This window comes from Panicum virgatum, chromosome 9N, assembly GCF_016808335.1.
Source record: "Panicum virgatum strain AP13 chromosome 9N, P.virgatum_v5, whole genome shotgun sequence".
Lineage (NCBI taxonomy): Eukaryota > Viridiplantae > Streptophyta > Magnoliopsida > Poales > Poaceae > Panicum > Panicum virgatum.
The window spans coordinates 8,352,337-8,365,205 of NC_053153.1; the positions used below are offsets into that span (position 1 = coordinate 8,352,337).

Sequence of the window (12,869 nt, forward strand, 5' to 3'; positions counted from 1 at the left end):
AATCGGCGCGGTCCAGCTCATCCTGCGACACGTGTCGGCGCCCCGGCTGCAGGGTGGCCCGGCCTGCATAGGGGCTCCGGTCACTTGTCCGAGCTGGCCCCGGGATCGTCTACGGGATGCGTCCTGCCAGCCGTGCATGCCCCTCTGTTCCCTCCCCTGCTTTCAAGGAACTCCTGATTAGTATCTCTGTTTGCTCATAAACCATGCCCTTGCTCATGTTTGCCCGAGTGCCTTTTGGGTTTAGTTCATGTTTGCATTTATTTTATGAACTTATTACAACACAAGAAGTCGTCATATTTATCAACTGAAATGAAATTCTCGCAAAAAAGAGGATTATTTAAAATAGATAACTACAGTATGTGATAATGGAAATCAAATACACTGTTGACTACTGTATTCAATGTTTGAGTTAGTTATTCTATTTTTTTCACACGTTCTTTTACATGGATTTTGTACATTTGACTGTGGTGTGTGCAAATTGAATAATGACCACCAGCAGGTATAAATATATAAAATTCACCCTCATAGGGGATACCTCATCGTGATCATTTTCCTCATCTCCTCTCCTCTCGTTACCCGCACCCATCACAAATAATCTATACGCACAAAAGTCCATTGTACAACGTTTTGCTGCAGTACTTCTTTCACGGTCTATTTCAACCTCAATGTTGTAAGGAAGAGTAAATGTTGTATAGTTTGACGGCATTATCAAGTTTTTCTCTGTCTCTTCTACGAATTAATAATGAATTTCATAGAAACCAGTTCAATTCAATTCATGTCATATCATATATGAATAACAATATTTTCTCAGCTCTAAATCAGGGCTTCAATTCCTTCCGTTCGTGCAGACGATGGTTTTGGGCAAGAACTGTGAAACAGGGAGAAAAGGTCAAGGATAAAGTAAATAAATGAAACATCCTATTTCTTTTCTTTTGGAGCCTCAGCATCCAATTGAAACTCTACACACGCACTTGTTTCAAAAGAGAAAAAAAAATACTACACATAACACATGCAGTGCTTACAAGTTGGCTTCTGCCCATGAATAGAGAATCCAAACGGAGGAAACATGAAAACGAAAATTATTGGCTCCAACCTCCAACTAGCCTCACTCGTGCTCTAACTAACTGCTATTGTAAGTTGTAACCCCACTTCCATCTCCCTCTCTCCTCCTGCCACCACCCTAGAATAGGAGTATTTACCACCACTTTCTCTCTCCTTTCCATCTCTTCCTCCCTCTAATCCTCTATATATACACATCCCCAGTCCCCACCCTGTTCCTGGGTCCTCTCTTCCACCACCTCCAACCCACTGCCCCAAATCTCCATCCTCACAGACAAACACAAAGAGGAGCTCAGACCCAAGAAGCAGCAGGCAGCTTATAGCTCAGACCCACGACGGCCGCGACAGGCTAGCCCACCAGCAGCTAGCTCCCGCGGAGCCGATGGGTAGCGCCGACGTCGACGTCGGGACGGAGCTCAGTCTCGGGCTGCCGGGAGGCGGCGCCGAGGCGGCCAAGGCCGCGAAGAGGGGCTTCGAGGACACCATCGACCTCAAGCTGAAGCTGCCCACCGCTGGCATGGAGGAAGCCGCCGCCGGCAAGCCGGAGCCGGCCGCCGAGAAGGCCAAGAGGCCCGCAGAGGCGGCGGCCGCTGATGCAGAGAAGCCACCCGCACCCAAGTACGTACCACCCATCTGCGCACATGCTGATTTATCTGCATGGGATATAATTTGACTGCTACTAATTACCGTGGCGATTCTAATCTTTCCTTATGAAATGATTGAGACTTTAAATTTTTTCTGTGTGAAATAAAAAGATCCATAAATGGCGTAATGGCATTTGGTAGAAAGCGTGTGTGCGACTTTATGTGCATGTGCTGGCTGTTCTTTGCTCTCCCTTGCCTCCTTTTTATTTATATTATGCAGATCTTTATATTTGCAATAGTACGTCTAATAATCTTGGCATATCAGCGAGAAACACTTTGAGTAGGGCAAAATATCCATAGAACAGATCCTCTGGCAGAAAGTGCACACGGCGGAACTATTTTGTATGTTCTTTGTCGCTAGTAAAGCGCCGCGCGAATTATCGTCACCTTTTTAAAATCAAAACATACGCACATTTGATGCCTGCCTTTGTCGGTAGATTGTCAGAAAAGAATGTTGTACTTGCTTCACCTTTTGGCAGATTCCATTAGGAAAAGGTGGTCTGCTTGTGGCTTTCTTCCATTCTTTTTACTGAGTAAAATGAATGATTATACTTAGCAAATTATTTTAAATATCAGGTGAAGCACACCTGTTACAAGTGATTTCTGAATAATCATGATGGTCATGAATCATGTGGCCTTAACCAACATTTTAATCATACACAATACTAGCAGAGAGCAGAGCTGGTCGCAAAGAAGATTGCAAAAGAATCCCAATTTCTTCAAGCTCTAGACCAGAACTGATATGTGAAATTCAAGGAACTACAACTAAATTTCTGTGTATAACAGGGCACAAGCTGTGGGTTGGCCACCAGTGCGATCATACCGAAGGAACGTCATGACCGTCCAGTCAGTGAAGAGCAAGAAGGAAGAGGAACCCGAGAAGCAGCAGCCCGCTGCCAACGCCGGCAGTAACAGCTCTGCCTTCGTGAAGGTCAGCATGGATGGCGCACCCTACCTACGTAAGGTGGACCTGAAGATGTACAATAGCTACAAGGACCTCTCGATTGCTCTGAAGAAGATGTTCAGCACCTTCACAACTGGTAAATCATCACTGGCATGGGATACAGCAGCATACAAATTGTCAACTGATATCAATGTGAAGTTGACCTGAACTGATGAGAGCTGATTCAATGATCCATCTTACCAGGGAACAACATGAACGAGGGGAAATTGGTTGATCCGGTGACTGGTGCAGATGTTGTCACTACTTACGAAGACAAGGATGGTGACTGGATGCTTGTTGGCGACGTCCCGTGGGAGTATGTTCTTCATCCTCGCATGCCTTGTCAATTATAATCCATGCTTTCATATTTACTGACCCATGATCAGGATGATATCAAGATGTTCAGACTTCAGTTTCTTATGTTGGCTTGTCAATTATAATCCCTGCAGGATGTTTGTCGAGTCATGCAAGCGCCTGAGGATCATGAAGAGTTCTGAAGCCATCGGTCTTGGTCAGTGTCATCAGCTAAAGTTCTCTTCCATTTCAAAATTTACACGTTAATCCTGACCCTCTATGTTTTCTACATAAAAAAATGCAGCACCAAGAACCAAGGACAAGTGCAAGAACAAGAGCTGAACAAGATGCAGCGTCAAGATGCTGCGCATTATGTCATAAGAATGGTGCCCTTGCAGTGTGCTGCGGTTTTCCTAGAAATATAATGTGTTTTAATTACTAGTGGAGGGAGAGCTGTCTTGTTCAATTTGTTCATGGACCAGAAGCAATAATCTATCTGTGTGTAGCTGGAATGGTGTTATGTGATGTCCCCTACCGTGAGTCCCAGAATCTACTTGGTGATTTTATTCCAGTGTTGTTAATCAAGCTTGTGTGATTGTTAAGGGCATCAATGAGACTATTATTATTATTATGGTATCTTGTAAGTTAACCTGTTTGTTAATGTCAATACAATATTTGGCAATCTGTATGTGATCAAGTGGGGGGAACAGACCATGTGCCTGGTGATGGGGAATCCATTAGTATAACCCTAGTCTATCTGTCTCTTTGAGTTATTGAGAAGGCTGGGTCTTGAGGCATGATGGCATGATCACAGCATGAAGCTTCCTGGCTCCTGCTCTATGTGGTCATAACAAAGCCAAGTACATTGAATGAACAAATTAAACCATACTTTATTCATCACACATTTATGATCAGGGAAAATGTAACAGATACTACATAAGATGCCAATAGTGTTTGGTCTGCCCGGTGTTGAACATATGATAATATCTTGAAAACTGTATCAAATGATGGGTGTCCTTTTGGGATCACGCAACAATTAATTGAAACCTCCCAATAATTATGTGGAAGTTATGTGGTGAGAAATACAAGCAGGCTATATCTTTGTGGTGTTGATGCCTGCTTAAAGGGCATACCAACAGACGAGTCTAGAAAATAGGAACTACGCATTTTCACAGAAAATCCAGCATTTTCAGAGGATAATACCACATGCTATACAAAACTAAGATGTAATGGCTTACATAAAACTGGAGCTTGAGCAATGTACAACTGAGGGAGATCTCACCCCTCCAGGCAGTAGAGCTCTCCCAGTATACGCAGGCGACCAGAAAACAGCATGTAAATAATCCACATTAACAATTTAATTCTGCACAACCAATCATAGTTCTCAAGGCGGTAAGGCGGACGCCTAGCAAGGTGGGGCGGCTGGACGCCTAGGCGAGCAAGGCGCAAATCGGTGGATGGCGCATGGACGCCTAGGCGTCGCCTTGAGAACTATGCAACCAATTACTGCAAGCGTTCAATAAATACTTGCCAGTAAACTCCATCAGTGAATATGAAGTCTGGTCCCGCTGAAAGCCATATCTTCAGGATCACATATGGACACAAATGTGATAGCACAAACATGGTTAGGCTCCATGCCTTTCTAACCCTGAACAGCCAACTCCTGCAAGTGTTCAATAAAAACTTGCAAACTAACATCGTCGGTGAAAATGACTTCAGATCCCTCTGAAAGCTGTGTTTTCTGTGTCACAGATGGATTTAACCGAGCAAGCAGGAACCTGGCCTGGCTACCATGTTGATCACACTTTATGAGTTTTGGCACAGGGAAACGATCTACCATAAGTGCCTCTGCATCTACTTCTGGTGCTTCAAGTAGCTTCCGCAAATTTTCGTGGTTTGGGTCCTTATGATAACCAAGCTTCCTCCACTGAGCAATCTTTGAGCCATAATGAATCACGATATAGAAGTATGAATCAAATAGTAAAATGACATCTGGAGAGATGGAGCTGACATCTAGCAGCACAGGAATAGGTGGTCCATCGAATGAGTACTGGAATAGAGTCGGCTGGATCATGATTAGAGACCCCACAACTCCCTCCCTATTCAACATCAACCTGCAGAAAGCAGTTTCATCGGGAGAGCTGTTGAAAACATCAATGAACTGTGACCTTCGCAGGTAGTACATGAACTGCGGATACAGGGAGAAGTTTGTTGACAGCCGAAATGTGGATGGATCTTCAGGAACATAGTTTCCAAATTTAGCAGTAAAACGGATAAGCATCTTGTCAAGCCATCGTATAACATCTCTAACGTGGTATGTCTCTGCCCTGTAAACTGCAAGCCTGGCCATAACAGCTGCAGCAGCTTCCTGATCAAACCCTGCAGCAATTTCAGGAGATCGAGGTGCTGCCCATCTTCTTGCAACTGTTGTTACCCTTAGGCGATAACTACCATCACCATGTCGATACCTTGTCATGAACTGAATAAAGAAGACAGTTGGGGGCTCAGCTTTATGACTACAATCAACTCGGAAAAAGAAAGCAATGCAGGTCTTGCTGCTCAGAGAACTAGTTTTCCAATAGTTTGTCCCACCCTCACCAATTTCCTTGTCACTAACTGAGCTGTTTTTCCTGCGGAGGGAAATGCAGGGACCAAGGGCACCACAAATCTTCACTTCCTTTGATGTTACTATTTCAATTGTAGCATTGAAGTTCATGTTAAGGTAATCAGTACTTTCGCGCTTGAACATATGCCTAAAACAGCTTTTAAACTGCTCGGACTCAAATGACTCTGTATGAACCATTAAACCTCCTGACACTTCAATTGGATTCCTCAGCTCTGCAGCCCCAACCTGATCAAGGGAGCAGGCAAATAGATCAAGAACTAATGCATGGTCAGCTAACCTCTTTGCAACTTTCTTATAAAAGTCACGTGCTTTGTCAGTGAGTGGTGCACTGCTATTGAATATGTCACGATGAGAACGAATTGCTTTCCCGATATCAGTTTCCACCACAAGCCCTGGACCAACTGTTGCAGGACCGGATGTGAAGACCATAATCCGACCACCGGTACTGGGTGAGCAGCAACCTTCCAGAAGAGCAATAGCAGTGGAAATAGCTGTGCCAGTTGCTCTTAAAGGGCGATGCCCATGTGGGCACACAGACATGGAGCTCAGATCCTCTATTGCAGATGTGATGTTAAATTCGCATTCAGAAACAGGCAGCAAAAATCTCTGTGCTTCAGCAGACCTTGGCATAGCCAACTTGTTGTATCGTGAACGGTGGACACCTAAAAGTTCTTGTATCTGAAACGCAAAAAACAGCCTTTGAGTGAGATCTACAACAATCACAAGAATTTCGACAATGCAATATGCAAGTAATCACAAAAGCAGATCACCAAACTTGAAGTAATTCAAAATACGAGCGAACCCCTAAATTTACATGGCAACTTTAGCAACATAGCTACAGGGAATCTGAACCGAGCTTAAAGTTTCCATGACACAATGGGTTTAGATGAAGGAAAATATTATCCGGTTACGCAATTTTCAAATTTCCACATTTTCCCAAACACTATATGGGCATGCAAATTTGCAAGAGTCGCTATACTACAGTGCAGACATTCCAAATTACACATCCAGCAACAACTAACACTTTGGAACACTAAAACGCCACAGCTCGTATAGAAAAGCAAAATTGCAGGAATAAAGCATCCATATCAAGAAGAATTTTAGAAACCAACCCTTGTCAAGTTGCTATGCACAACGTACATTTCAATGTTTCAGTAGAAGTACTACCACCGCGCTCAACAACTAGAGCAACACCAACGTAAGACAAAGGTCATGTAACATTAAACCAAAGATGGCACTGCCCCTGCATTTGCTGAGTGCAAGCAGATCACTTGTTTGGTTTCCAAGATTACATCTCAAAACTAGCATATCAAAAAGCTACCGGTATTCAAAGCGGATTTTAAATGAGATGATTAGTGGCAGTGTAAGGATGGATAGTAAGTATTTGATCGGTCACATCAATTGGCCCAGAAGGATAGCATTGCAGATTCACAAACCTTGTCAGACTCAAGCTCGCGCTCGCCGTTGATCACAACCACCCGAGCGCACCCCTCAAATCCGAGATCATGGACCCACACCGACGCAGCGAAAGTGACGAGCGCCACCCTGACACCCTCGGGCAGCCCCTGCACGACCCTGCGCACCTCGCCCTTGAGCACGGCGAGCTCCGCCGGCTCCGTGGCCGCGTCCACCACGAACACGAGCGCGGGCGGCCCCGGCCCGCCTGCCTCTGCGGGGTCCACGGGCAGCGCGTACTCGACGCTGGAGTGGGTGGGGAAGAGCTCGGCTGGGAGCGCGTCGGGCGCCAGACGGCGCGGGAACGGGTTGGCGCCGGCGCCGCAGAAGGGGCAGGACCAGCGCGCGGAGCCGTGGTGCACGCGGGAGAACGGGTTGAGCGCGGCGCCGCATCCGGGGGTGGCGCAGCGGAGCGGCGCGTAGGGGAGCAGCGGGAGGAGGTCGGGCGCCGTGGGGTGCTGCAGCGGCGAGCAGAGGACGGCGGTGGGGACGACGAGCGACGCGGCCGCGGCGGGAGTCGGCGGCCACGAGTGCCACGGCCACCGGAGGCCCTCCACCGCCTCCAGCTCCGCGAAGTCCATCGGAATCGAGCCCCGATCGCGGTGGTGGGCGCCGCGGTGGAGTGAGCACTAGGGTTTGCCGTCGTCTTCCAGCGTGCTGCCTTTTTTCATTTTTCTTCCAAGGTTCCTTTCTTCCTCGGGAGAATTTGGCTGGATGCTTCCTCTTTCTTTTTTCCTGCTTTGTTTGCTTCGTCACACGGTGGCCGTTGGATCACCATCGAACAGCTCATCTTGAGGCGCTGATTTTTTTTTGAATGGATCTTGAGGCGCTGTTCAACATGGTATTGTCACGTTGTGCTGGATACTGGCCCGCTAGGTTTTTTTTTTGAGGGTATACTGGCCCGCCAGGTTGATGGATGAATATGAGCCGGATCCAATTCGGGCGAAAGTTTATGGGCCAAGCATACGTGGGCGAGCATGGTTTCCCCGCCCATTTGAACCCAAACCAGGCCCATATTCGACTGCGGTCCTCAAGGAAAACCTGTAAGCATTTCTGTTTGGTTTCTAATAAAAAAATCACTGTATTTGGTTCCGAGAAGATTCATCTATATTTTAGGTTGGATCCAATGGTTTCTTCTTTAGTTGGTGGAATATGTTGGATCGGAGTTTTTTTATAGCGTATACATAGTTTGTAGGTTGAGGTAGCCGCTTTTAACACCGTTAGGTAGTTTTGTTGTGGGATCCATATGTCAGTCTTTGTTGTGGGATCCATATGTCAGTCTTCTCACTTTCTTCTCCCAATCCCTCATCGTACTGGAACTAGCTCGCCGTTCCACTCGGTGCCCTTCATCCCCATATGCTCGTCGCTCGTCATCCTCACCTGAGCGTCGCTCGTTGCGTCGCCCCGTTGCTTGCCCGTGCTTCGCTCCGCACCGAGGCGGCCCCTGCGTGACCCACCGCCGCCTGCCACTGCCCTCTGTGTCACTCGCCATCGCGCGCGTGGAGCTTAGCTCTGCTTACCTTGCGCCGCCCCTTGTTTTCGCTCTGTGAGATGGAGGGTGACTGTGTCGAAGTAGATTGGGATAGTCGACTCGATTCGGACGAACTATAGTGACCCGCATCCGAGGGGAATATTATCCTTAGGGATGGACCTACTTTCATATGAAATTGCAACCAAACGCCGGCCAAAATGAGTCGAACCTATCCTGATCTATTTCAACTCACCATCCAAACACACGCTAACTGTAGGATGCTAGGATTTAGGAAACAGATGAATGGATTTGCTGCATCTTGCACATCACCATTTTCTTCTTTGCGACTTTCTTCCTACACGCACGCACCCGTGCTAGATCGCACCGGCCCCGTCGCAGCCTCCTCTCGTACAGTACAGAACCCCAAGTCCTGTCCCGGCGGCATCAGGGGATGTATGTATTACACCCGTCGCTGTACGGGTACGGGCGCATGCGTGCTCACCTCACGCGCGGCGTGCTCCAGTACCCACCTGCTCTGGCAGCCACCGCATTCCCGAATGTCAACGACCACTTGTTCCGAGGCGCCGCGCAAGATGACTGTGCTACTACTAGTGTGTTCTGCAATTTATTTATATGCCAATTCAGGGGGGCAAATGCATATTTTTTCCAGGGTGAGATCATCCCTCATCCGCGCGTTGACGTGGACAAGCACTTGTTTAAGTTTGAGCCACGCCACACAAGCGCGGTAATTTGGAGTCGTCTGTGGAATCTATGCCCATGCATTGCCCAGAGACGTTGATCTCACCTCTGTGCTCCAGCAAGCTGCAAGCTCGATCCGAGTATACGGCTATACGCTCGCCGCTGGCAGTGGCAGCTGTACCTAGCTGGCTTTGTACTAATCGCCTGATCTAGTAAGATCCACCATGGCCAGCTGCCAGCCCTCAACCCTGTCTCATCTTCCTTCTTCGGGGGCAGTGAAAACATTATTTACAAACCATGGGAAAGGCGTAGTAGTTTCCTTTTAAAAAAAAGGCGTATACAATACTGTACATCCTAATGTGTGTCAGTGCGTGTTTGTTTACGAAAAAAAATAAAAAATCGAGGACGCGACGAGATGCGTTGGAACAGAACAGCGCTTCTGAACTTCCTTGCTTCTGAAAAGACCAAGGCGATCCGCAGCCAGGAGGCAGCATGAGTCCATCACGCATACCATGGCCTTCCATGGAGCGAGCGGCGCGTGGGAAAAGGAGCGGTTAATAATAATCTAATGCCTTTACCGAACGCTCAGCAGTCACCAATTCACCATGAGCCTGTACGCTGACGCCTCGACGTCGACCGGTCGACGGCCGCACGGAATGCTGCCCACGTCTTTTCAGGAAAAAAGAAGGTGAGCAGAGAAGGGTAAACGGACGCGCGGTGACATCAGACGGCCTGAGCACCCATCCGCGCGCCGACACGTAGCCTCGAGACCCGGCCGCGCCGCGCCGGCCAGGCCGGCAGCGGAGGCGGCGCAGGCATGAATGCATGATTGCATGAACCGACGCGCGTACGGGGGTGACGCACGCAGGCAGCGGGGGCGGTTGCTGCTGCCGGCTCGGCGGTCAGCGCCGCGGGACCGGAGGCGGAGAGGGCGCGGGCCGCCGAGCGCCGCGCCGCCGGGAAAAGAAAGATGCCTTGGGTGCCGAGGGCACCGTGCGCAGACCGGCGCCTGGGCCCGGCCCTGCTCGCGCGGCGAGAAAAGCGTGGACCAACCAACCAGACCGACCCACCACCGGCTCTCGGTTGACGGCTTGGGATCGGCACGCCACGGGCGCCGGGCGTGTGGCCGCGGTGGCACTCCGGTGGGCGGGCATCCTATTCGTTTCAGGAGCAGGGCCCCACCCCCACCGGCCGAGCCGCGTTGCCGCACGGCGCCGAGCATCTCGTGCGCTCTACGGGCTACGGCCGCTGTGGCTAGCGCGACTTCAATGAACCTGCTACCTCGTCGACGCTTTTGTATGTTCCACCCACGCAACGTACATGAACCTCGGCGATAGATAAATAAATAAAAACCTCGGCGATTGATTAGATTTATACTATGAAAGAAAACCTCAACCATAGTGAATGCTTCTTCTGCTATAGCAGCAGGCGTGTGCTATATAGTCAGCACACAGTGTAACTGATGTTGCGTTCAGGTAGAGCTATCTTGTGTCGGTTTTGAGCAAAATATTGTGCCATTTTTCATGGACTACCATAAGCGTTTGACGGAAAAAAAAATCAAATCAAAATGAATGCGTTAGCATTTCAACTAACCATATGAAATAATATCAGGGTCTTTACTACAAAACAACCTGTCAATTCATACAGCCATTGATTATAAGGAAAGGTTTAACTACCATGAGCATATATAATTAGGGTTTTTTGGATATGTGCCATCTTTTTGCATATAACTACCTCGCCGTCGTTTGTCTCCGCCGCCGTCTCCCTGTCGGCCGTGGACCGCCCATCTCCGGCCATCTCTCCGCGAACCAAGGGTACCTAGAGCTTCGCCTCGGCCTCCTCTCCCTTTTCCCCCACCTATTCCTCGCCGCCGGCGAGCCTAGACGCCGGATTCGCCGGTCAAACCACCGCCTCCCCTCTCTGACCCGGCCAAGGACCTCAGGTTGGAAGAAACAAAACCCTAGGGGGTTATTTGAATAGCCGTAGACACATATGAATAGTATCTCTAGGGACTCCTTTGTAATTTTTGCAGTGAACTTTGAAATTCCATGGAAATTCATAGGAAATTCAGAAAAATATAAACTTTGATGTTTTGGAATCCTTGAGAGTAGCTCTTTGCAGTAGAATCAAAATATGGTGTATGTTTGTTGCAAGTTTTTGCTGTACAAGTTGTTTTATGTCACTAGGTACATAAAGACTAGGTGTTTTATCTTTTTCTTAACTGATGATTGAAGCCATGTCTTGCAGTGAAATTTTTATGGTAGTTTGTTCTTGTAACACTAGTATTTCTATAAAAATTTCGTAGACATTTCTCATGTGTAGCTATTTCTTTGATTTAATCCATGTTTAGTAGACTTTAATTATGATAAATAGATTATGCTGATGATAAATCATGAAAATATTTCTGAGTGATATTTTTTTTTGAATAGTTTAGCTTGTACATAAAGTTTTAACCCCATTTTCTGACTAGAACAGGAGCTAAAAATGAATCTTGCTAATCTGATGTCTGTTTTGTTTATTTTCAAAGAATTGATTCTGTGTAGATAAAATCATGAAAAATTCACAGTAGCTAATTCATCCATGTGTAGGCCTGCTGTTAAATTTTGAGCTTCTGGTTTTCTATGGTTTAGCCTGTGTAATTCAATTTTGTTCTAGGTGTTATCTGGATGAATGAATTGTTGTGATTAAATGGCTACATATTTTGACATGAATTTTACAGGATAGCTTAATATGTTCATGTTCTGTTTAGGGTAATTTTTGCTAAATTTATTACTGTTTTTGCTCTGAGTTGTTAATTTATTAGCAAACCTTGCTTTAATTGCTATAGGAATCAACCACCACTTACTTTATGAAGTTAGTATAGCTTTCTTGTGCTGTTGATCATGATGCCTTGTGTAGTTAGAATTGTTAATTAACTACTCTATAAATGATTGCCCATGTGTGTTTATAATACTGTTCTTGTATTACATATAGATACGACTGCTTTGTCGGACGGGACGTACGAGCTGATCCCGGATTCCGAAGGAGGTGATCTCGAAGCTCAAGCGAACACTGCCGTACTAACTGAAGCCCCGGACCAAAGTTCGGAAGAGCATAGGGCTGAAATAGTTAACGACTACCGAGAAGGCAAGCCCCGGACATAACCTATATTTCAAATTATTATCATTTACTGTTATTACTTATTTGTGCATTTACAGTTCTTAGGATTTGAATTGAAACCCTAGATGCATGATCCTAGGAATCTATGTACTGAACACTAGACTTGAGTTCGACTACTTGCTAAGCTTATAGGACCGGTAAAAATCGAGTGATTGCCTGTCACTCGCGAGCTTTATAGGAATTGATTGTTTAACTTTCTGTTATCAATATAAGGACGACAGACAGGGTTGTGTTCGATATCATGACCTTATGTGAGACCCCGTCTGTGTTGATGAACTTGCTAAGGTCGCGGTGTGTGGTAGCGGTGGTTAAGTTTTTGAACGTACTAGCCACATGCCGTAAATATGGTACGCGGTAAGCCTAGTAACCGATTGGATCGGGGAGTGGATATACCTGACACTCTCTCTTAGGGATAGGTTTTATTTTTATGTTGCGCAACACTACGACTTCTAGGGACAAGGGTGGACATTGGAGCCCTGTAGTCGGGGAGAGTGTTCCTATCCACAAGCCGGAAAGAAA

The 12,869-nt window shown here is 47.0% G+C and overlaps 2 protein-coding genes across 6 annotated transcripts; one reads left to right on the forward strand and one right to left on the reverse strand.

The window, feature by feature from the left end:
* The first annotated feature begins 1,162 nt into the window (after window positions 1-1,162).
* On the forward strand, window positions 1,163-3,624 carry LOC120690153 (auxin-responsive protein IAA13-like). Its single transcript, XM_039972692.1, has 5 exons — window positions 1,163-1,677; window positions 2,490-2,743; window positions 2,851-2,962; window positions 3,096-3,157; window positions 3,245-3,624. Exons 1-5 carry the CDS (start codon window positions 1,442-1,444, stop codon window positions 3,280-3,282), a joined length of 702 nt encoding a protein of 233 aa, XP_039828626.1. The 5' UTR covers window positions 1,163-1,441; the 3' UTR covers window positions 3,283-3,624.
* LOC120690152 (protein transport protein sec23-1-like) lies at window positions 2,264-7,732 on the reverse strand. Of its 5 annotated transcripts, none has more exons than XM_039972690.1 (4): window positions 7,003-7,710; window positions 4,223-6,244; window positions 2,848-3,089; window positions 2,264-2,754 (listed from the first exon to the last, which is right to left on the reverse strand). In XM_039972690.1, the coding sequence occupies exons 1-2, from the start codon at window positions 7,600-7,602 to the stop codon at window positions 4,583-4,585; spliced, it is 2,262 nt and encodes a 753-aa protein (XP_039828624.1). In that variant the 5' UTR covers window positions 7,603-7,710; the 3' UTR covers window positions 2,264-2,754; window positions 2,848-3,089; window positions 4,223-4,582. The 5 variants fall into 5 exon arrangements, with proteins under 5 accessions (XP_039828624.1, XP_039828622.1, XP_039828623.1 ...); XM_039972688.1 differs by having other exon boundaries at window positions 4,179-6,244; XM_039972689.1 differs by having other exon boundaries at window positions 2,848-3,181; window positions 4,179-6,244.
* Between the last annotated feature and the right edge of the window lie 5,137 nt (window positions 7,733-12,869).

Bases quoted from the DNA above. Each gene is read 5' to 3' on its own strand.
- LOC120690153 (XM_039972692.1), top strand. From the start codon at position 1,442: ATGGGTAGCGCCGACGTCGACGTCGGGACGGAGCTCAGTCTCGGGCTG. The intron at 2,963-3,095 runs GTATGTTCTTCA...TAATCCCTGCAG, and splicing joins GTTGGCGACGTCCCGTGGGA to GATGTTTGTCGAGTCATGCA. The intron at 3,158-3,244 runs GTCAGTGTCATC...AAAAAAATGCAG, and splicing joins TTCTGAAGCCATCGGTCTTG to CACCAAGAACCAAGGACAAG.
- LOC120690152 (XM_039972690.1), bottom strand. From the start codon at position 7,602: ATGGACTTCGCGGAGCTGGAGGCGGTGGAGGGCCTCCGGTGGCCGTGG. The intron at 6,245-7,002 runs GTTTGTGAATCT...TTTGCGTTTCAG, and splicing joins GCGAGCTTGAGTCTGACAAG to ATACAAGAACTTTTAGGTGT.